The 25,909-nt window shown below is 37.2% G+C and overlaps 1 protein-coding gene across 1 annotated transcript in view; it reads right to left on the minus strand.

Moving 5' to 3' along the window:
- The window catches only part of CCT5 (chaperonin containing TCP1 subunit 5), a 60,636-nt gene that overhangs the window by 19,994 nt on the left and 14,733 nt on the right, over positions 1 to 25,909 (minus strand). Inside the window, exons 3-7 of the mRNA XM_081735940.1 lie at positions 19,850 to 20,048; positions 17,127 to 17,319; positions 14,979 to 15,128; positions 11,730 to 11,849; positions 5,481 to 5,666 (exon numbers count right to left, since the gene is read on the minus strand). Coding sequence (XP_081592066.1) covers positions 5,481 to 5,666; positions 11,730 to 11,849; positions 14,979 to 15,128; positions 17,127 to 17,319; positions 19,850 to 20,048 — 848 coding nt within the window. The remainder of the gene's footprint in view (positions 1 to 5,480; positions 5,667 to 11,729; positions 11,850 to 14,978; positions 15,129 to 17,126; positions 17,320 to 19,849; positions 20,049 to 25,909) is intronic.

Below are 25,909 nucleotides of genomic sequence, written 5' to 3' on the forward strand. Positions count from 1 at the left end.
TTCGATTTTTTTTAAAAACTTTTTGTCATTTTTCGATCACTGTAATGACATCGCACTTAATTGAGACTTTGTCTGCAGCATTCCAAATCCTACTGAGGTAATAGTTTAGGCCTTTTATAGATCATCAGAATTCATTGGATGGCCATTTCAAGTAAACTTAAAATTTGTGTGTTTCGTAATCGTAATTTCCACCTCAGATTACTTCAGTTTAAGAAAACGGAGGAGTAGGGGGGCTCATTTTACTATTTCAGAGAGCCTCTTTCTTCAAAATAATAAAAAAAAAACAGCCAAGAAAACCTTTTATTCTTCATTTAATGAATATGAACCACAAACATCATCAAATCATTGCACTTTTATTGTTCCCAGTGTTGCTAACTGTGACATCAAAATTAGCGAAACTTCGCTAACTTTAAAAGGCTGCAGTTAATCCATGAAGCATTGGTCGAGAATGGTATTTGGTGTGTTTATTATTCAGGTAAAGTTGAACCATCTGACAAAATTTCAGAATTTTAAAAAATGGTGTTTTCGAGAAAATGGCGCCCAAAAATGGCGATTTTTGAAAATTTTACAATTTCTCGAATTTTTTGCGACAAAATGGTTGACCACAGAAGCGATACAAATTTTTTTTTCGGAAAGCGGGTAACTAGGTCTTACCAACCGTGAAAACAGAATTTTAAAATTCGAACCGGAAGTGCTCGAAAAAAATTCGCAAACTTCGACTTTTCAGATAAATTGACGTTCATTTGTTAATTTATGTACAAAAAGATACGCATGCGCAAACCAAACTATAATAAAATATAGTTTATTTATATCCCTATGTACATACCACAACAAGAATTATAACTCTACCTGTCTCCATAGCCGAATGGTGAGGCTTCGAAATTGACCATTTTCCATGTCTTCTACAATTCATACATTGTACTCCCCGTCTTTGATGGCCCATTACTTGGCAGGAAAATTTTTTTCGACAAAACAAAAAAATATGGGTCTCTTAAAAACATGTCTAGTTGCTATAAAAAAAGTTTCAACAATATCTGAGATGGTGATGGTACATGCTCTGCCTGAATTGAAATGGAAGGCACCCTCTCAACAAAGGCAAGGGACATGATTTCACTTGGGCGCAAAGAAGTATTCGAAGTGGCCATCTGAATGATGTTTCCTGCACCTGGGCGCCCTGTGCATATTCTCGTGGGTGTGAGCGTTAGTTCGCATTTTTGCCACGGCTCAAGACATTTTGGCAGCACAATAGTATAAATAAAATTTTCTTTTCAAATAACCAAAGAGGTTAACATTTTCTAGTCTTTTCCGAAGATTTACCTGTTCCGAACATCCAGCATTGATTTCATCTCTTCCGGACACGCTAAGAGCTCAAACGGATAATCGTGTCAGTCGGATGAGGTTGGTTAGGTTATAGACCACCACTGGGTCGAAGATTCAAATCCGTAGTGACCCAGTAATTCGACAGACTCGGTAACTCAGAGGATAAAAAAAGATTTTACTTATTCCCTTACGTTTAAACAATATTTCTGTCAAGAGATGACCAGGACTGGAGATATCATCCCCAGAGCACGAAAAACACGACGCCAAAGTTTCCAGTTAATTAAATTCTCCAAACCAGGTATATCGGGCTCTTGCTCAGTTTTAACTTTGGAAAATGAGGTGCGTGTGTGTGAAAGGGAAGGGGGGGGAGTGAAAGATGCAAAGGACAGGATAGGGAAACGTTAAGAGAGAGAGAGATGGGCGGGACGTATATAAATACGAACATACTTATCATTGCAGTGTATGATGTAGAACGCACACACTGTTTACTCGAACTATCGCCAGTGATTCCTTTGTAAGTTCTCCATCAGAAGATGAATCTGTTTGCAGCCATTATTTTATGCGAAAAAATCATACTACTTGATGGGGAATCGAACCAAGATTTTCCATTTGGAAGTCTGGCACTTTACCACTGCACCACCGATTGCTTTAGTCACACTTTAAGAAATGGTGTAGTGTTTCTTTCTGAGAACGATAACACGAAAAGTGTATACTACAGATAATGTCTTGCAGATGTCCCGGTAATTCCCTTGCCCTTTCCCAACATACATTCGTAAATTGTCTCTATTATGATACAAGTGTTTGCTTCCACATTCTAATTCTTGCCCAGTATGATAAATCGATTCCTCTCCATCACTTTGAAGATTCCGGTGGTATCAAGGAGTATACCGAACAATGTCCAGCTGCCGATATTTGCATGGTATAAAAATTTCAGCGTTCTTTGTATATTAGTTTAAAAGTTACAAGGGGCGTACCAAGTATAAATGGTTCACCATGTGTGCCTACCAAGAACTCCAGGTTCCTTTTACCTCCTTTTTAAGACTGAAGTTCTAACATAGTAAAGAGCACTTTTTAAATTTCTTCCATCTCAATTCAGACAGAGCATGTACCATCGCCATCTCAGATATTGTTGAAACTTTTTTATATAGCAACTATACATGTTTTTGAGACCCCTTTTTTTTTTTTTGTTTTGTTTTGTTTTGTTGAAAAAAAGTTTTCCCGTCAAGTAATGGGCCACCAAAGACGAGGAGTACAATTTATGAATTGTAGAAGACATGGAAAATGGTCAACTCGGAGCCCCACCATTCGGCTATGGAGACAGGTAGAATTATAATTCTTGTTTTGGTATGTAAATATTGATATCAATAAATTATATTTTATCATAGTTTGGTTTGCGCATACGCATCTTTTTGTACATAGATTAACAAATGAACGTCAGTTTATCTGAAAAGTCGAAGTTCGCGAATTTTTTTTTTTTCGAGCACTTCCGATTCGAATTTTAAAATTCTGTTTTCACGGTTGGTAAGACCTGTACAACCATTTTGTCGCAAAAAATTCGAGAAATTGTAAAATTTTCAAAAATCGCCATTTTTGGGCGCCATTTTCTCGAAAACACCATCTTCTAAAATTCTGAAATTTTGTCAGATGGTTCAACTTTATATGAATAATAAACACACCAAATACCATTCTCGACCAATGCTTCATGAATTAACTACAGCCTTTTGAAGTTAGCAAAGTTTCGTTAACTTTGATGTCAGTTAGCAACACTGGAAACAGTAAAAGTGCAATGATTTGATGATGTTTGTGGTTCACATTAATTAAATGAATAATAGAAGGTTTTCTTGACTGTTTTTTTTATTATTTTGATAAAAAAAGCTCTCGAATAGTAAAATGAGCCTCCCCCTACTCCTCCATTTTCTTAAACCGAAGTAATCTGAGATGGAAATTACGATTACGGAACACACAAATTTTAAGTGTACTTAAAATGGCCATCCAATAAATTCTGATGATCCATAAAAAGCCTGTACTACTATTACCTCAGTCATGATTTGGAATGCTGCAGAGTCTCAATTAAGTGCGATGTCATTACAGTGATCGAAAAAGGACAAAAATTAAAAAAAATAAAATCGAAACATTTTCTTACACGTTCCATCAAAGAAATTTACAGACATTTTAAACAGAACAATCGCAGCATAAGAATGGGCAAGGGCGACGTCCTGGGGGGGGGGAGTCGAGGGGGCCTGGCCCCCCAAGCTCGTGTAGGGCCCCATATATTTTTAATATATATTTTTTATTGTTATATATATATATTTTTTTTTATGAATGCCCCCCCCCCCCCCAATTAGAGAAATCGGCGCCCTTGAGAATGGGTCACTCGGAATTTTATAATATTCGACTAAAGCGGGTCAGTCCGCAACCTTCGAGGGAAGTGTGTGTGTGTGTATTGTGCAAATTTTAAGTTAGCTGCTACTGCGTTGCGACAAATCAAAAGTGCAACCCGTATTGAAGCTGTCTTGAGTGACCTATTTCCTTTCGTAGTATGATCCGTAGAAAATGACAGCTGTCTTCAAGAATGTGGTGAATGTCCTGGAGTAGAAGGAATAAGTGTGTAGTCTAATTATTGATCCTGTTGAAAATGAAAGTGTTACGTAAGCCATATGGGAAAACAATGATTTGGTAATAATAATAATAATAATAATAATAATAAATCGTATCGTACATTGCTGGTTTAACTGTAAGAATTGTAATTCATGACTACATCAAGGGAATCCAAAGAGAATTAATTGCTACCGTAAAGCACCGTATAAAATTTCAAGATACAAATTCTATATTACTTCATGTGGACTTCGTTGAAAACTGGACTGTTATTCTGCAAAGTGAAATTCAGAGTTATCACCGGAATATGGAACAACTGACAGTTTTGTTGTAATAAGCGACGACAAAACACACGATTCGACTCGATGTACTCACAGCCATAGACAAGATTCTAAAAATACTCGAAGAAAAGCGAAAATATAGGTTATAGAAAAAGGTTCGAATACGTGAAAATAAGTGTCTACAATTTCCCAAACCGTGTCAGTGATTTCTGATGGTGTTGCATCCCACTTCAAAAATCGCTTTCAGATGTTCGAGATGCAGACAGTCCGATAAAGCAGTGTTTTTGCAGTGAAACCGGCCGTGCTAGGGTCTCTGCGACGGTATTGGGGGGGGGGGGGGTAAAGAATGTGGCAACGCGGCATAACCTTAGGCAAAAACAGATACACAGTATTAAAACCGCAGAAGAATTCGTGAGTATAGTGCAAGTACAAACTCCGGGTATTACTCTCGTTTTGTTGCCTGGAACTGAATTCGACAACTTCCGGAGGAAAAAAAAAAAAAAAAAAGGCTTTCGGAAAATGGCGAAGTTTTTATGGGAGTAACGGGTCACCATAAACTAACTTCATGCTTCCCCCAAAATCGAGCTTCTGCAATTCAAAGTGTAGATTTAATAAGTCTGCAAAAAGCAACATTTGTTACATACATATGCGCAAAGGCGCCGATTTCTCTGCAAATTTGACGGGAGGGGGGAATTCAGATGCAGAAGATATATATATATATATATATGAGGATTTTAAGACAAATTGCATTCAAACTATGCCAAATATTGTATATTCATAAATACAATAGGGGGCCCACATCAACTTTAGGGGGCCGGTTCCCCCCAGGATCGGATTTTCCATGTCTTTTACAATTCATAAATTGTACTCCCCGTCTTTGGTGGCCCACTACTTGGCGGAAAAATATTTTTCGACAAAAGAAAAAAATATGGGTCTCTTAAAAACATGTCTAGTTGCTATAAAAAAAAAGTTTCAACAATATCTGAGATAGTGATGGGATTTTTTTTTTTTTTTTTTTTTTTTTTTGCCTGAGTTGGAATGGAAGGCACCTATACGAAGTTCAATAATGCCATCACTGGTATGATTGGGGTACTCCCAAATCTGATTAAGTTTTGGTGGAATTAAAGAACATAATTTCACGAATGAACATGAAATTTACGAGTTATAATTTACTGTCAGAAAGAAAAACGTCAGAGTTTGTGAATTATCCTTTACCGTTTTACGTATCTTTACAGCCTTTGAAAATATACTCTTTAATTAATGAAAAAAAAGTAGCACACTTACCATTTTATTCCCTCCTCGAATGAAAATAGTGACAGCGCGGGAATTCTTACATTCTTCAATTACTAGCATCCTATCTTTGGTGGTACCAAACGAAAGTTCACGAACTAATCCAGCATGACCTAATTTATCTGGTGACAATTCTTCGAATCGAGGGACGATGCGACCACCAGTAGCTATTGCTATCAGCTGAAATAAGAAGTAATTGTGCGAAATTAACAACACGGAAAAATTGAAAATATGCATTACACTCATATCTATTTGAAATTATTTCTACACAAACACAATACTTTGTTCTGTCTTGTCCATAAGCAATGTTTTTAGAGTAAACAAAAGTATGAAGTAAAGCGATGTTGGGGACTATACCTTTAAGCATGCAAATTGAGTAGTAAAATTCCTGACCATACTATAAATACAAAAGAACGTATCTATACGTGAATTATACATATTAATAAAAAAAAAAAAAAAAAAAAAATCAAAAAATGTTAAACCTTACATGCAGAAGATTAACCATTTCCGAAATAAGGATTAATCTAAAGTTGTAGTTCCACATCCCCTTTTCCATTTTTTAAAACAATGCTCAAGTAAAATAATTTTTTACAATTTCTCTGTAATTTAGTATTTAGAAAATACAACTTAGCAAAACAGTTCTATTGTCAATGCGCCCCACGGTCACTCTGATCCACCACAACCCTGTTACTGAGACCAGTAACAGTCATAAGCAGGCATTGAGACCAGTAACAGTCATAAGCAGGCATTGAGACAAGTAACAGTCGTCAGCAGGCATAATTCATTTCTTAATTTGTTTCCTTATTACATACGATTGTTAAGATTTGAAGGGGATAATGGAGACGTCAAGAAATTGCTACAGAAAGGAAAAAATGAAATGAAATCTGAGTTTTACGTCCCACGGTTATGCCGGTTAGGCTAAAGGAAACTGTGATGATGAGTAATGAATGAAATGGTGGAATGAAGAAAGTGGGAGGAAACGGGAGAACCCCGAGAAAACCCACGCACACGGTGTTTGTCCACCACAAAGTTCACTTGGTGGGGGCTGGGATCGAACCCGGGACCCCTAGCACCAGAGGTGAACGCTCTACCACTGAGCCACCGCGGCCCTGCTACAGAAAGGAATCCGATTCAATACCGTAAAAACTACAAATACAGTATTGAAATTTCGCAGAGAAAACAGTCCCCTATACTGCAAACCTATTAATGTTTCCGCTATTCTTTAATATTGAAAGTTTCCTTAATTCTTTTATATTTAAAGAGGACAATTATATAAGCAGCCACCTGGATGGTTTGGTGTTCTAGTTTCATTAGCTTACGTATTCTATTGAACCGAAAATGACTTATAAAGCATATTTTCTAGAAAAACAAGCACATGCAAGGAATTTCATGTAAAACATTACCTCTGACAACACTGCCATATATAGCTGTCATATGCAAAAAAATAAATAATATATAAAAAATAAATAAATAAAATAAAATAAAAATAAATAAATAAAAAAAATATAAAAATTAAGTAGATCGTAATCCTGTGGTATCAGATGCGTAATATGTACGTCCGAGACAAACATTTCCTCACCACAACATGCACGGACAGACATAAATGATATTAGTGTGTACTATAATCGTAATTTTCCAGTTACCTGATATGTAGCCACCCTATCTTTTCACTTATGGCGGGTCCGTTAACTGCAAGAACTGCCTATTAGTGCACGCTTAATCGGCATCCTTTTTCTCACCTAACAGGCATAAATGGGTTAAGCCCCATCAGACAATGGCGTTACTGTCAGACCCACTAGACATTAGAATGGCAATTGTGTCAACAGTTATACTATAAAGCTAACCAAGACAGTTCTGTCGCTTTTTCACCCACCACCTTCGAACATCGATATGTTACCTAAGACGTACCTGGAAGATCAAAAATAGTCCCAATTAGCATCGATGACCTTCCAACGTTCTCGAAAGGCCATGGATTCCATCGCGGTAGAACTTGGTGGGTCGTGGAGCGAATAAGGTATCAAGTGCATTTTGCACCTCTACTAGGGATTTGAACTGGTGTCCTCTAAGCTAATTGTCCAAAGAATGGAACAGATGGTAATCGGACGATGCAATGTTCGGGGAGTATGGCGGATGAAATAGTGTTTCCCATCCAACGCGCAGAATCGTGTCCCGGGTCATCCTAGCCACGTGGGACTTAGCGTTGTCCTGTAACAGGAGGACCCCTTTGCGATTCAGAAGTGCTGGCTTCAGAGTTTTGAGTTTTTCTTGAACACGGCTCAACTGCTGACAGTACACTGCATTGATGCTCTGAGCAGCTGGTAGCAGTTCCCGATGCAAGATGCCGCGAGGAGTCCACCAAACATACAGGAGGACCTTCTGGTACAGTGCTGGTTTCGGCTGTTTGGAACCGGTTCATGGGATGCTAACCAATGATGATGGCGCCATGAAACTTCGTACAGGACCCACTTCTCATCACATGCCAACATCCTGTCCAGAAATGGCTCCTCCCTCAGACTAGACACCAAACACAGGTGTCTGCTCGCGTTGTCTTCTCGCCCGAAGTCAAATCATGTGGGACCCATCGACCAAACTTGTAGTTCTTCCCAAGTTGATGGAGGTGTTACTGAATGGTTTTTCCACTCACACTGAATTGTAGTTCCAGTTCCTCACATATCTGGTCACTGTTCACCTCAACTGCTGCCTGAAGACCTTCATTTTGTACATGTGTTGGTCTTCCGGCACGTGGTGAGTCCGAGTGTTTCTTCACCGTCCTTAAATTTGTTAAACCACCGCTGCACTGTCCACGTAGTCACGACATCCTCACCAAAGGCCTGGCATATCTTCCGCCCCGCTGCAGCAGCGATTTACCCCAGTTTGAACTCGTACATCATACACGTCTTTATGACGCTCTGTGGAGGTTCCATATTCACTCTGTCGTTACGCAAGTTCACGGTGTAACTGAACTGCCACAACCAGGTAGTACGTTGGATATTGCCTCATGCACAACTGACCTTCGCCTCATCTCTATTTGCATTCAACTCACGTGAGCGTAAATTGAACACAGACCTCCACAAAAAGAGAACTTTCTTGGTTACCTTTATACCTAGAGAGTAGGAGCCTACCAGCATAAGAAGGGTTGGCACCCAAACATACGACAAACTCATCTTCTTGGAGTACATTATCTTCAAGTTACCGAATCCCATAGTATGACCACAGCCCAACACAGGAACACCGAGCTGACCGGAGGGGATCTTGGTTCCTGGCCGACTCCTCTGATCGTTCGAACAGCCCAGAGGTTCGCATGTGTCCAATCTTCACCGCCCAGATTCTGGGTATGCTGATTTGCCCACTTGGGAAGCATCTCGAAAGTTCCCCGGCGGGAGTCAATAGTGTGTTAATGTCCTGCCTACCTCTATTAACGGAACCCAAGACTGATGCAGGCCATTCGTACCAGATAGATATTGCCATTTGGAAGACACTAATCGCTCTTCCCCAATAGGGCAGTAAAACATGCCTAGCTCACTACTTTCAAAATTTCCATAATAAGGTACTACATGCACACATACACCCATTGGTCCGCGTTAGTGATCATTCACGCTGGCACCTCACCTCCCTCGGTAGAGAAAAAACATGCACAGAAAAACTGATTCGTTTCTTTGACATCTGTTCTAGTCTTATCGCGAGAGCAGTATTGTCACGGCTTGCCTGTTATGTTAGAGGTTGAAGTGAATAATATATACACTACAATACATAAAACTACCAATAAAGCTTTAAAAACAGAAAACTTCATGCATGTAGTGAAAAAAGAAAAGTGTGAAATGAAAGACTTCTAAGGTGCAGTGACAATTATAGTTTTGTGAGTGCAACATTGATGGGTTGCAAATAAAACCCCTTACCAAATGAAGCTAGGTTACCATCATTGCTATTGTGATTTCTATCAGCAAATTATATATACATACAAGTGAAAAGAAAATCCACCGCTCCGAATTACACCGTGTTAATATCAGAGAATGCAAAACTTTCAAAATGTGCAAGATCAGCAAATTGTATCATTATTATCATGATCATGGCCGTTTAATTATTAAACGACCATAGTCGTATTATGATTAATTTTCTCTTGCACGGGGTCTGCCCCTAAAGAGCTATTGCATGAAGCAATTCAGGATCAAGCCCATGCGTTAACGTTTTTATTATTCTTCTGAATTTCAATACTAAATTTTAAGTGTAGAACATCTACCAAAACGTAACAAATGAAAATTAACTGCATTTTAACATTTTCTTGTTAAGATAAACTATGTTAATTTTCATTCTCAAATGAACTTAATGAACTTGATCTTCCTTCCTACAAAAGAGCTAAGATGTCGTTGCTAAAGGAGCAGAAAATATTTAGCTTCCAGGCATTTAGTCCTCTGCTGGAAGCTATTCAAACTAATATCACGAAAACTAAAATCCGGATTGCCACCACATAAATTCGTATCAAGTCACACTTCCCCTCAAAAGATTATTTCATAACGTACTAACACACAAAAAGAAAACTCTTATGATTAGAAGTTTATTTAAGGTAAGTAGTTCGATTTTAAAACTTATTGTGGTTAAGTATTCAAAAGATCTTAACCAAATCTCAATTCAATGAACATGCTACAATCAGAAATACAATATACAATGTATTAATTACGTCTCATATACCCTTCGTATTGCAACGGCTATTAAACTTCAAATCTCTCATACTGCAATAAGAAAACTAACGTAACAACCTGATTTCATACTGTTAGTTTTTTAGTTTTGTTTTAATAAAAGGGTTACTTTCAAAATGTGGATGTAGTATATTGATAACACAGGCCTGCATTATTTCGGTTGTGTCGTGTTTTTCAACATTTGATAATTAATTCCTATGTATCTTGGTGCACTGAATCCAAAAATGACCGTAGTTTGCTTCCATCACATCAGAATTGTTTGCAAATCGCAATGTGTCAGAATGAGTTATGTCTAAAAACATCACAGATATGAGACGTACAGACAGATGTCAGGACATAGGAAATACCGCCATCTTTTTAATTATGTTGAAAACGAAACGCTGGCAACAAAAACCGGCAGATGGCAGCACTCGTTATAAAGTGTTGTACACAAGGGCGACCATGTTGTGGTTTCCAGGGGGGGGGGGGTAAGTATAAGCGACATTTCATATCTAGTTCCAAATTTTGTTGTAACTAATGTAAAAATTATATTGGGTTTTCGATATTCCCAAGTACAATTTCCTCTAGGATGACAAACGCCCCATTTTTCCCCCCTAATGAGCACCCTTGGTTGTACACTGCAACTGTTTTTGCTGGCGCAACCGTTCGTACGTATCCTCTGCGATCTAAAGTATGTGTCGGCGGAACAACAAACATACAGTGTTCGACATGGCGTCGAGAGGCTGTCAAACGTCTGCAGATTCCTTTTGTTACATTTGTGCTGAGTTCATGTTGGCAAGGTAAAAAGCACAGATAACATTAATGCGACAAGCGTATCTCGTGTATTTCGGTTACAGAAAAACAAACCTGGGCTGCCTTTAAAGGCGTAGTAACCAAGTTTCTGGGCAACAAGAAGGATCCGAATTTCAAGTCCATCATTAACACTATGCTGCTGAAGTACGAAAAGTTAGGCTGTTCCAGGAATTTGAAGGTTCATTTCCTACATTCCCATTTGGACTAATTTCGTGAGAATCTGGGTGCTGTTAGTGAAGAGATTCCATCAGGATATCCAAGAAATGGAAAAGCGTTACCAAGAACGACGGAATACAACAATGATGGCGGACTATTGCTGGACGTTGCACCGAGATGAACCCAGAAAAGAAATCGCGCGGAAAAGCCAGAAACACAGCATTATTGATCTAAAGAGATCGACACAAAGACTAAACTCGTGAGTATTTCTTTTCTATTACATTCTACTATATACTTCCATTTCTAAACCACACAGTACCACGTGTTCCATATAAGAAACGACTATGTCATTACGTCGCATATTTGTGACATTTTTCGACATATATTACATATGCCATTTGTAACAAGTCTGACGTGATGGAGACAAACTAAGGTCCTTTTTGGATTAAGCCCACCAAGATACCTAGGAATCCATCATCAAATGTTGAAAAACAGAACCATCGCAGGCTAGTGTAATCGTTAGTTTTAACAGTATTTAATTATATTTAGATAAGCATTCCAACACATTGCACAATGCGTGACTTAAACACACCAAACGTACCTCTATTTCTGGTCCTCCAACCCACCTTACAGCAGGCAAATCTTTCTGGAGAAGCAAATGATTCGCTTCATCATCAAAACCCCATTGGCAGATTGCTAACGTCGCCCCTGCATCCTTCACCTAGAAAACAAAAGGAAGAAAATATGTAGCTTATACTCTACCTTGAAAGCTGCGCCTCTTTTCGTAGAACCCGTATTTTCCCGTAAGATATGCATTACTTATTACTCTGCAAGTGTGTCAGCTACCTATCTTGGAATTTAAGCCGCATTCAAACTACTTTATTATAAGGAATAAAAGAAACCGTTCGGCACCTTTTTCTTACCTAAACAACATCGAAAAGTCACAAAAGCTCGGTAAATGTCATCAGAATAAGAATTACATTAACTATCAACATATCACTACACAGAACATACCCCATGTATATTTTACTAGTCATGCTAATTAAATTCTTGTATGTAGGGATTAATAATGTAGTTCCAACATTTGTCAATGTTGCCTTCAAGCAAATTACCAATTTTGAAGTTACTTTTCACTTCTCACTATGTAAACGCCCAGACACGTAATAAGGTTTTAAAGTGGTAAAATGTGCGCGCGTTACATTCTGTGAAGTAATATACACAATAGATTAACGAGGACTCGAACCCGATCTTCCCCTCTAACCCGGGATTCGTGTCTCAATATATATATATATATATATATATATATATATATATATATATATATATAGGCAAGATTCTATATAGAATTAATATTATGTGCGTTGCTAGTAACTATCGATTATCGAGCTAGTAAGTTCATTTTAGATAGTAATACGAATTTTCTATTATTTGCTGTTCTTACGTATCAGCAATATTCGTCACTAAAAATTGCACACAGAAGGATGAATTGAGTTTTTACGTCATTATGCAATATCGAGTTTATGAAGGGCAGGATCTACCCCAACGTGGGCTCCGAATCACGTCTGGGACTTGAATCCGGCGCAATGGTGAGTGCACAGATCATCATGCAAGGTCAATCCTTACAGTTATCAGCCTTTCTCTACCACACTAGCCGGTCTCCAAGAGACAGATTACAAAACAACACCACGTGTCCCCATGCACAGAGGATTTTTTTTTAAGTGTCATCTTAGACACATGATAATTACTAACTGAATTTCTGAATCATTTATAGCGCTTTGAGTTTATCATGCTTTACGGCATTTACACTGAGAGGTCGGAAAATGCCAACCCAAACTTATTCAGAAATCGTAGTAACATTCTTCAAACAGAACAAGAAACTGCACTATACTACTTAAAACAAATCGTCAGCGGATCTAATGACTTTCTACTAGAACTGAACATTTGATTCCCATGCTTATATATTATTATCACAAGCTTTGTGTAAGTTCCTTTGGTATGCGAAAAACTGAAGTGAAAGCTAAACGATACTCCATAGGGTCCATTTCCTAAACCCCCATATTTCTATGGTACATCGTACATTTCAAGAAATATACAGTGGGTCAAAAAAGTTTCCGTACAGTTGTTTTCCGGGCATGTAATATATCTTACGAAGTACAGAAAAAAAATGACAATTTTTATGTGTTTTCTATAAGGAACTCCATAATAAGCATACACATAAGAAAATAAAATATTTGGTATTTAATTCAGAATAAAATCAAACACACACGAAATACTGACCATGTTACACATCAGCACATAAATAAGGGCACCACTTTGCGTTTCGACCGCAGCTGGTGATCAATTTGGCCTCCTTTGGCCTTAAGTACTTCTGGCATTCGTTTCTGTATTGCAGTGACCAATTTTGATGTAGTTACAGGGGAGATGCTTCTCCATTCTTCACGTAATGCATTTTTCAACTGGTCTTTGTTTCTAATATTATGTTTCCTAATGCACATCCCTAATTCATCCCACAGGTGCTCAATAGGATTACAGTCAGGGGATTGTGAAGGAGTATGTAGTGGTTTCGGCACATTATACAACAACCAGTCTTTCACTTTTCATGCAGTATATTTAGGGTCGTTATCTTGCTGGAATATAAAAAAGATTCCCATATTGTTTCTTTGCACTGTTGTGGAGATTCTGTTTCAGAATGTTTAGGTAAACATGTTGGTACATTGTACCTTCGATAAAATCCAAATTTCCTATTCCAACTGCACTCATACATCCCCAAAAGAGCACACCAGCACCTCCATGCTTCATAGTAGGACACATACTTCAGTCCCATGTGCGTATTTGGTTTCCTGAGCACAATAACTCTTACGTCGGATCCATGAATGTTGAATTTACTCCCCTCACTAAATAAAACAGTTTCAGAAACTAATTGGCTTGTCCACATGAGCTTTTGGGAACTCTACACATTTCTTGGCGTTTGCTTTACTAACATATTGTTTCTTTCTGGCTATGCGACTGTTGTATCCCGCTTTTCTGATGACAGTGCGAACTGTTTTAGGAACCATTTGTACACCATAGTCAGTTTCAAGCATACTAGCTAGTTTTGGAGCACTTGTTTTGGGTTCATTTCGGATAGTTCTTAAAATAACACGTTCATGATTAACCCTTACCTTTGTTGGACGGCAACTGCGCGGTCGATCCTTGCAACTATTTGTTCCAATATACCTATTTGGAATGTACTGTACTATGGAATGTGATTTCTTTACTGTCTCTGCTATGTTTCTAAGAAATTTACCTTCTTGTCTTAATTTTAATATTAGTTCACGTATTGGAATTAGCACTTCCACGCTGACAAGTCGTTTTCTGCCTCTGTAGGTCTCCCTTGCCCAAATTTAACTGCAGTAGTACGCTACTGTCATCTGTAATCACTGCAGACGCTGTTTGGTGTGTGTTTTGCTTCCTTCTTTTGTATATTTGTCCCGTGTACGGAAACTCTTTTGACCTGAATTTTCAGCAAATTAGCTTAAATCGTTAGTTATACTATCGGTATATTCAATACCATCACTATAATGTTTACACATTTTAAGTAGACACGAACAAATTCAGCTAATGTAATTGCGATTTATTATTTATTTATTTTAAGATGATGTAACATTTTGAAATTACTAATCCCTGGTGTACGGAAACTTATTTGACCCACTGCATACTTCACAAGAAATTACTAAGAACCCTTTTTAAAATTTATCCTAAAACGTGCACGACTACGAATCGAATGAGAAAATATGCGAACTAACCGCATTGTTCAAATTTATGAAGTCGATATTTGATCATTATTTGCAGGCAACGATCAGCAACTTACCTGCTGCACCATTTCGGAAAATTTATCCTGTTCATACTGGCGAAGAGCTTTGTAATCTTCAATCGAAGTGACATCCAACTTGTGTTTAGTTTTTGGCTTCGGTGGCTCAAACGGACAAGTGAGAATTGCCAACTTTACGTCACGTAACACCTGAAAAGAAATATTTTAAATTCAATATTATTTCGCATCATTAAACATAGAATTCAGAAATTATATATATATATATACTCTTAACTCAATATGTGTACATTACTTAACCTCCTCCGTGGCAAATTTACGTTTTCGTTTTACACTCATTGAAGGAAAATGTACATTTTGAAAAGTACAAGTATATATTTTTAAAAGTTTCATTATAAAGGACATTAAGAGTCCAAATAAATGTTAAAACGAATAATGATAAAAATATATCAAATAAATCAGTAAGTATCCCTAAACCATACCGAAGTTTGATGTACAGTATACTGCACAAATCCACAGAGGAGGTTAATATCCAGAGCATCTTATGTACGATTCCTTACACTTTACTTAGTTACATAACAGGATCAAAGCCTTACGAGAAACCAACCAAAGATTAAGTGAATAAGGATACGCTATTGTAATGAATGGTTGAATAGATTAATTTAGTATCCCTTCCAACAACGAGGCTATATGGGACTTGGATCTATATCTGTTGAAGGCAGAAACTGCTATGGTTCAATACACATGCCTTCGAGAAAAAGAAGGAAAAGAAGTCATGTTGTTTCGGGATGTTTCTGGATATATATCTGGCTTTGGGTAGATTATAATTGAAAAGGTTTTTTGTTAGTAAGCTGTAAATATGCAAGGAAAAAGTTAAATACATAGATATTATTCCACGGTAATAAAAAAATCACAAGGTGGTAGGTCTGGTGACCGAGGAGGCCACTCGAAATCCCTACGCAACGAAATCAGGTGTCAGTAAAATGTTTTCAAAAAAGCCGTAGTTGCTCTTGATATATGTCAAATGGCCCCATCTTCTTCAAACAATACATTGTTGAGGTTAATACGACGTTTAATCAATTCTGTCAGGCAATAATCACGTCCACATGACACGTAGCGATTTGTATTAACAGACTGTTCGTTTTCACGAACGAAAAAAAAAAAAAAACTGCAGGTTCGAGATAAGGCACACCAAAATCTAATCGGTCACAGTGCAGAGGTTTTTGATGAAGCTGTTGCGTGGTTGCAAGTACCTGATACACCATTTGTTTATCATCACCGATAAATGGACCTTGGTCTTCTTACTCATGATTAAAACGATGTTGTCTCAGCAATTCCTACATACTTTCTGCAAACCTCCCTGCCGGACTCTGTATTTTGAACATTTTGTTACATCACACACTCAATACATAACTCCCCATTTTACCTCGATATCTCCATTCGTTCCCAAATTATATTCTTCAGATTTCCATCTCACCCTGTTTAAGATTCAGCTCGGGAATTTATTTATTTATTTTTTTTTTAATTTACATTTTGAATTAACTATACAAAGGGAATAAGCCGGATCTTTGTTTCTTTATATAACTGCATGCGAAGCGAGTCAGGTCCCTTTGTGGAGTAACACGTTCAACTCTATTAGATATATTTTTTATATATAAACAGACAACTTACCTTTTTCGTGAATGTTTGTGTATAAGAGCGAACTTAATGAAATTTAAAGAGCGAAAAATGTGCGACTGAATCAAGAATCGAAATCCGGTCTCCAATTTACCGTGCCGGCATGGAGTGATTACCCAATTGTTCCAGGTACCCGAAACCTGGGTTCGATTCCTGTTGCATATTTTTCGCTCTATTTTCAGGTTCATCCTTAATTTATCTTCTTTTGCATACACTCTTTAGTAGCAGACACAATAAACAATGGAATAACGAAGTGGGGTGGGGGCATTTAAACCCCTACTTTCAATTTATTATCTACTAGTTTGCATTAGAAAAATATACCAAAGGAATAATTATAAACTCTTTACCACGCACAATGCACTGTAAACTACCCAACTTTGAACATCAACCATATTCTGCTATAAATTCTCAACGATACGGTGCCGCCGTAATCATCATTACCATAATCATTGTAATAATTATAACAGGGCAATAACAACATTCTAATATGAAATAAAAATTTTAACTACCTACCTTTGGCATTTGTGGATGAGAGAAATCCTTGTCTACAATTACTCCTTTAACTAACATCGTATCCTCTAGTCTTCCTCCCACTTTGCCTTCAACTTTAATTAGCTCGAAATTCACATCCCTCTTCTCCATATCAGCTACAGCCATCACAGCATTTACTGCAATTTCTGCCATCTGTCTGTGACACTTGTTAACGCTGTGAATTGATAGAAAAAAAATAACTTTCACCACGGGCTTAAAACTGTACATCTGTTAACTACTCATATACAAATTGTAGTTTGATTTTTTCCACTGCGCGAGATGCTGAGTTTAAATCAGACGTCCTTGAGTTACTGGATAGTAAACGGACTCCGCGATGGACCGCAAGGTATATACAGAGTTAAAGAAGATCCGTACAGGAAACTCTGATCCTCTAAGTATATATATTGTTTACCGTTTAACTCTGATCTGTAAACGCCCACCTCGCTGATCTAGGGGTTAGCACATGTCCCATTATTTCATGAGTTAACGGTGAGGGAGGGACAACGTCAAATGCGTTACAATAGTTATCTCATTTTAAAACTGTAGGTCTTGTCCAATACGACTTTGTTGTTGACAAAGAAAATCCAAACACTCGCTCTTGGCAAATATGTGCCCCTAACTACAACAAAATCCAGTGCGGAAGGACGATGTCATGATGAAAGAAATAAGACTGAATCCATGAAGAATGTCCTGGGTAAATGGTTGAACAAGTTCGGGCCTTTAAACATCCCAAATACATTTCCTTGTTCCATACCTATGGCACGACAGGGTCAGAGCAGCGGTTCACAGGTGAAATCACACAAAAATATCTTGTTCACGAACGAAAAGGGTCTCCCCACTGAGGAGTCAAACGTCCAAAATGACAGGGTATATAACATCGTATAAGGAACTGCCTGAGATTGTTGCCAGAGTGCAATGAGAGCAATATCTCGTGGCGGTGACGGAATAGTGGGAGTATCAATCGTATCATGGAATCACTAAGTTTCACGTCTGCGTAATTAGTATAATAAAAGGCGCTGGCCCCTCATTCCTTAAACCAAATCATTTTATTTTGCAGTTATTACTGAGACATTTATTTGTGAAATACAAGCAAAATTATAGGGAGTTTTCGGGATAGTCCGTCCGAAGAAAATTCACTCCCAAAAGTACACTAACCTTCATGGATATTTTCATAATTAATAATTCAGTCAATATTATAGGTCATTAGTCAAATTTTTATTTATGAAATATTAAGAAAATCGCCTGAGTCGTTTTTGAGAAAAACGTCTGAAAAGAAACACATTCCCGCCTCCCCGAAACGTAAAATATCCCTCTACCCTGTTATATCAGAAATGACCTATCCCGTATTGTCGGGTTATTAATTGATCATTTACTTACGCAATATTAACAAAATCCTCCAACAAAGCTTACCCCTCAAGAGAAACTACCCTTTCTAAATTTTTTGAGGACAAACGAATTATGCCATAATCAAGTTAGTAATGGAATAGTTTTGTATGAAAAAAAAAATCGCCAGTCATTACTGAGAAAAACACTAGAGAAGAAACTTATCCCCAAAAGTCAACTACTTCTTATGGATAATTTCGTAAGTAATTTATGCAACATTATAGGTTATTAATGACATATGAACAAAATCGACTGGAAAGTTTGAGAAAACCGTGCAAAACTCACTCACTCTAAGAGCAGACTATCCCTTGTGGATTGTTCAGAACAAATGAGTTAAGCATTATTGTCAGGTTATTAATGAAACCTAGTATAAATAAAATCAGCAAATAAATAAATAAATTAAATAAAATTTAAAAAAATAAATAAATTTCAGGACAAACTATTTATGCCATAAAGTCAAAAGTAATACAATTTTTATTTATTTTCGAATTACGAACTGTTCAAAAAACTCACCTCTACGAGTAGACCCCCTTGTGGTTTTCAACTTATTAATTAGTTAGGTTTGAATTTAGTCCCTTTCAGCAGCAAGGCTATATGAGACGTGGGCCTAATGTCTTCCAACGGAATTCAACTTCGACCATAAAGCAACGAAGACATGGCTCCAACATGTTTTCAACTTTATCACTGGGACGAATCGCCCGTTGGCAGCCCCTGCCTTTCTGGGCCTACTTGTAGTCCAAATCGAAAGTCAAAGTCTGCTTGAGGTGATACCCTGACATTGCATTGAAACACTTTTCTGAAAGCAGTAGCAATATTTCATTTCCAGTAGTATGTGCTGCCAATGACGAGGAGCCAACGTGTTTACATGTCTGGGTGACTGTCTGTGGCCGATATTTTGAATAAGTTGTACAGTCCGCAGCAGCGCAGGGAATCAACATAACGTCTAAGTGGCACGAATCACGCCAGGAGAAACCTCGGCGTCCTCCCCTGCACACTTATTTCGGAGCAAAAGACTTCGTCGTTTCGCAATAAACTTACATGCTCGTGTTGCAGGTCTTTTGCTGCAGACTGTACCTGTGGCTTATGCGCCGAAATATAGCAAATAAATCTCCGTACAAAGCATACACATGTTCATATTTTTTTATGCGAACCATCTAGCCACAAGTGTGTGAAAACTTTTGTCTAGACTAAGTAATTACTGAAATAGCACAGTAATAATAAAACAATTGCTAATAATGGAATTAATTACATCTTTATGCATGATCCTTTTAAAATTAAGTATGATATGATTGTTACACATACATACTACTTGCAGTACTTACATTTTAGACCCCAATGTGGTCATTGCAGTTTGAATAAGAGGCTCCAAATTGTTGAGATCAACGGGAAAACTCTCTGCGATTCGGTCAAGATGCTGAATTGCACACTGAGCAGCTAACTCAAAGCCATCGGCAATTCTTATTGGGTGGATGCCTTTATCCAATAGCTGTTCTGCTTGTTCCAATAGGGCTCCGGCCAAAACTAAAATAGTAAATGATTTCCATATTTATAAAAGTTTTGCATATTTTGTAATTATTTAAAACAGTTATTGATTTAAGTTCCCGAAAATATTAACACAGTGCACCAAATATAACATGGACTTCTACTGCTTTTATTTATGTAAGAAATTAGCTTTAAAAATTAAATTTTACTATTTAAAGTAAGCATGTAAGTAAGAACACAATTTTAACTTTTACTAATTACTGATTTAACGACAGAAACCAACGCAGGTTGTTAAAGAATCAGACACAAGAAAGTACTTAATGCAAGTCGCTAGAATTGGCCTAGACAATTTCAACAAAGACGCCTGGTTTCCTCGAAAAGTCAATAGCTAATTACTGAAAAATTTCACAGAACAAAAATAAATAAATAAAAATGTATAATAAATACATAAATATCACTTCGTAATTATTTGCAGATTCAAAACTGTTGAATGAGATGAACAACACTGAAAGAAGAACCACTATTTTTCCTACCTACTGATGCCAAGGTTTAAAAAAAAAAAAAAAAAAATTAAAAAAATCCAACTCACGTGGGCTTATATGGGTATTTTCTGCTTTTTTTTTTCCTTCGAAATATTTCAATGTCTTTGGAGTAAAAGTGTTAAATGATTTACATTTCAAGATTGCCATTGTCACAACTTGGAACAATTTTCTATTCAGTGCTGTTTTGTAAAAAACGGCCACCATTTTAAAATTTTACATTGGATCGACGAAAAAAAATCTATACAGGAAATTTATAATGTCTCGTGCTTCTACCCTCAAAATTTCAACTTAAAAGTCCGAAAATTGTACCTGTAGCGTAGATACCCTCTATTTTGAAAAATGGCCGACATTTTGAAATTTTACGTTGGATCGCGGCCAAAATACATACGGCTATTTTAGGGTGTCTTGTCGTTCTTCTCTGAAAATTTCAACTTAAAAGACGGAAAACTGCTCTTTGTAGCGTAGATATCCGTTATTTAAAATATATATATATATATATATATATATATATATATATATATATATATATATATATATATATAAGCTTGTATGCCGCCAAAATCTATACAGGAAATTTAGAGTGTCTCGTGTTTATATCCTGAAAATTTACACTTAAAAGACCAAATGTTGTACCCTGTAGTGTGTGTGGTACAGGCGACAAACTAACAAATGTAGATCGAGTCATCTCAGGAGCCTGTGACGTTCCCCAAATATGAATACCAAATATATTAATTTAAAACAAAAATATAATTCATGTTTTATAAAATAAATGTTTTAACGTATATTAAATAAATATCTTCCACCGTAAAACAGTTTTATTGTTGAAGTATTCACTTCCGAAGCTTTGTGCGTTCAATTGCGGGAATTTCCTGAGCACTTCTTTCACGACGGGTTTTCCCGAAAAGCATTTACTGTACATCGAAATTTCCACTAGTACGGAAGTTTGAATTAAGTACTTAAAATAGTAAGCATTATGTAGTCTTCGGAACTCCAAGCATTAAGCTTCTTAAATTTGACAAGAATTTTTACGCTATTGCTGGTGTTGATTCTACAGAATACTTATTTGAAGAGTAGCAACAAATGACTAAACTAAACTGTTGTTGTTGGAAAACCAAAATTTACTGAATGCTTGTGTTACCATCAAAGATAAGAAATAAAACAGTTTTACTAATGTATTTACATATTTACTGGTAGTACCGGCATCTATGGCCTTAAACCCGTCAAACGTATGACGGATAATGTCCCTCGGCATCGCCGATCACATTCACGGAAAGTATTTTCTACGATATAATAATGCACATTTTATTCAAATACGCTATAAGCATAATCCATACACTAATTTGTTCTATAATTATCTCAAGCTAAGGTAATTTTTTATTTATTTATTTATTTATTTATTTATTTATTCAATACATTCAGAACTTTATAAACGTTCTATACTGAATGTTGTATACTTTAACGTCAAAGCATCTAATTCACTCAAGAAAAATTCAAAATCTGATAAAAGTCACTTTCAATGTGATCACCTTAGTTGTACCAATACTAACAGAAAGCTCAAAAACCCAGGTGGGTTTAAAGTTGTTTTTTTTTTTTTTCTTTCTTGTTTTCTTTTCAGGCAGGTTTTTTCGGGCTAGGCCCACTTGGGCAAACCCTGACTGATGCAGGATATAGCTTCTTGCAATAACTTTAGAAATCAACAACACGTGCTGATGATTGTTTACTTCGTAATCAAATTTACACCATACATATGTTTTATAGTTAGAATAAGTTTAAGTAGTAGAGCTATTGACTGATGTAAAAATGCTCTTCATTTATCATTCAAATATATACTTGGTAATGCGGTGCAATATTCTGATATAAAAATAAGTGAAAAAGCCAACGGAAGCAAGTACTAGTTACGAAATAATTCTAAATATTTATTACTGATCTATTTATGAACTTTTAATGAATTAATGAACTTTTTGTAAACAAAACTGAAAACGTGATAATTGTGACTGTTAATTATGCAATCTCATTGTTTATGCTTCTCTTATCTATATTAAATTGTCCTGGATTTTTTGTCTTGATAAAATAGCATTCAAAACATTCCTTCCGAAGACCTTAATCCCCTTAATTATATGTTTTTGGCGAATTTAGAGATATTAATAAACCTTTCGCTACAGAGACCTCTAACATCCCACGGTTATCCCCATGAGGCTAAAGGACATCCCGACGTGTTCTTTGTTTCTAGTCCCGATATTTTTTTCGGAATGTCATGCCAATATAAGGTTGTCCCAAGTGTAACATGCTGTTTCCGGGAAGGTGCTTCCAAACTTTTGGCCACCACTGTAGTGTGAAAATCGATTGTTTTAGTGCAGAGGTGAAGGTGTACGGTGAATGGAGTGAATAGTTACAATTCGTTCAGAAGCAGTGGCCGCCCATCCATATCACGGTCGGAAAAAATGTGACGAGTTCAAGAAATGTTTACCCGCAGCCAGAAACAAAACGCTAGCCAGCTCGTGAATTATCGAGGCATGCAATAATTATCGAGGTGTGGTTTTGCGTAAGAGAATAATTTTCGCCCATGGAAATTTCACGGTGTACAAGATTAACCCGAGGACTGTGATCGAAGGATGGAATTCAAGGAATTAAGGTTGGTTTGGGACAAAGATTGGGTAATATCGCTTCAAAATACCTTGTGAAGTTACGAGGCCGTATTCCATGTTGGAGATATTCTCAAAAATTGCTATAACTGCCATTACTGGGCATCACGTGATAATGATCCCCAAATAAGTGTTGAGAAGATGCAAATTCGTCCCAAAGAGGCAACACGGTGCGGAATGACAGCGACAAGACCCACTGGCCAATACCATCTGCGATACCACGCATGCCGATTACTACCTTCGGATGCTTCGAGATTATGTGTGGGCTACAGAGAAAAACATTGATGACTTCATTTTCATGCAAGATAGTGCACCACCCAACTCTGCACTATTTGTTCAAAAGTGGTTGGACCAGAAGTTTCATGGATGATGTCTCGGACAGCGTGAACCTCATAAAATGGCTAGCAAGAAGTTCACATTTCTCACTCCATGTGATTGACTTTTTTCTCGAGGATTACATTAGGGCCGTTTACAAATCCAAAACTCGCACAGTGGAGGAACAGGCGGCACACATTAAAGATGTTATTGCCAACATCCCAACATTTCTTTCAGAAAAGAACAATTGTTGGTGGTGTTTAACAACACAGGTGCCTATATTGAAATCTGAGTTTTACGTCCCACGGTTATGCCGGTTAGGCTAAAGGTGACGGTGATGACGAGTAATGAATGAAATGGTGGAATGAAGAAAGTGGGAGGAAACGGGAGAACCCCGAGAAAACCCACGCACGCGGTGTTTGTCCACCACAAAGTTCACTTGGCGGGGGCTGGGATCGAACCCGGGACCCCAAGCACCAGAGGTGAACGCTCTAACACTGAGCCACCGCGGACCAGGTGCCTATATTGAGATTTAACATATTTTTACATTTTACGTAACGAAGAACACGTAAGTGCTTTTCTAATAAATTAGAATCAATTTTACAAAATTCATGTTTTTAATACCAAGTTATTTTAAACCCACCCTGTATATTCTAACAAAGAATCGAAAAGAAAAAAAAAATGGAAGAAGAAATCTATTGTGATTAACATTAATTTCTTGGCTATTTTTCAACGTAGTCACCATGAGTCTCCAGACATATCTAGTAGCATCGCATAAGTTTTCGTGTATCCTTTGTGTAAAAATTTGCTGTCTGAGAGTGCACCTAGTCCAGAACTGATGTCTTGAGCACTTCAATGCCGTTGAAACGCTTCGACGCAAACTACTCTTTCAGGTGAAAAAAAAAAAAAAAATTGAAGAAATTGATGGAGGCAAGGTCGGGGCTGTGTGGGCGGGCGTCATGGATCAAAAAAATTCCAGTCGTGTAACATTCTTCGCCGATTTTGGATGGCACGTCGCAGATTATTCAGTGTTTTGCAATACACTGCAATTGTTCGTCCTGGTTCCAAGAATTCCACAAGAATCACACTCTTTGGAACTCACAACACGGTTGCCACGGTTTTGTGAACTGATGGTGTTTGCTTGAATTTCTTCGCTTTACGAGAACCAGAATGCCGCCATTGCACATACTGGTGTTTCGATTCCCTAGCTGCGTACGATATCCTGGTTTCATCTCCCGTCACTATGTGAGAAAATAGCAGGTCATCCGCATCCTCCCCGCTGCAGGCAAAAAAATCACGTACAGCTGTTGCTCTTTGTGAGCATATTAGAATTCTTTGCATCCACCTCTCTTAATCACAATTCGATGCACTTTTCGCAGACACTTCTGTAAACTCTTGGGCGAGTTTAGTTACTGTGAAACGGCGACTAGATCGTACTTTCACGTTAACACACTCCACCTCATTCTTCGTCTGAACACTAAGCTTTCCGCAACGCTCATCATCATGAATATTTGAACGCCTTTTTTGAAACTCTGCACATTGCCTGACTTTTCCTTCACTCATTACTGTCGCTCCGTATGTAGCATACAATCATCGGTGAATATCAGTTGCATTTTGTTTTTTAGCGTTCAAAAAATCTACGACAGATCTCACCTCATATTTGGCCGGAATTTTGTATTACAGCATCCATTCACATTCCTGCCACGCAACTCCACTTGGATCATTCTACATTACAAGCATAGAATACTACAGCATGATAAACTTCATCAGTGTTGCGAACGCCGCGTAAAAAACATTTTTTTGACATGTGACTCGTAGAAATCACGGCATATTTTTACAGGGAGTTATATTCGTAGCATTAACTATATTACAGGGTTGGCATAAACCATGGTTTTTATTGAAAAAAAGTTTTTTTTCTGGTTTAAACTTTTTTAAAAAAATAATTTACGCTATGTATTTATATTAGATATGGACAGAAATTAGTTTGTTTCACCTTGGTGTTATTATGCAACAACAAGGTTATGCTGGAAGGGGTCACATAAGCTTAAAAGCTGTTACGTGTGATGAGATCACATTATTAAAAAAAAAAAAAAAAAAAAGTTATGTCAATGATATCCTAGAAGGTTAGGCTTTCAGTACCTACACTTCAGGGTACTAGAGCGCCTCTAGCGGAAATCTTTGAAACACATACGTTCGAATGAGCTGTAGGAAGTTTGAACAGCCATTCGAAACGATATGTCGAACTGGGCAAGGTTTATCTCTGCTTAATGTGAATCTTTAACGGTTTTCAAGAAAGTGGTATAGTTGAATAATTATCGTGATATAAATTTCAAGAATTTTGTGAATTTGTTAAAAGCTACCAAAAAATCAACCTATTATATTTGTGAAAGTTCTATTTTCT

The sequence above is a fragment of the Thermobia domestica genome, chromosome 13 (genome assembly GCF_964235325.1).
Source record: "Thermobia domestica chromosome 13, izTheDome1.hap1.1, whole genome shotgun sequence".
NCBI lineage: Eukaryota > Metazoa > Arthropoda > Insecta > Zygentoma > Lepismatidae > Thermobia > Thermobia domestica.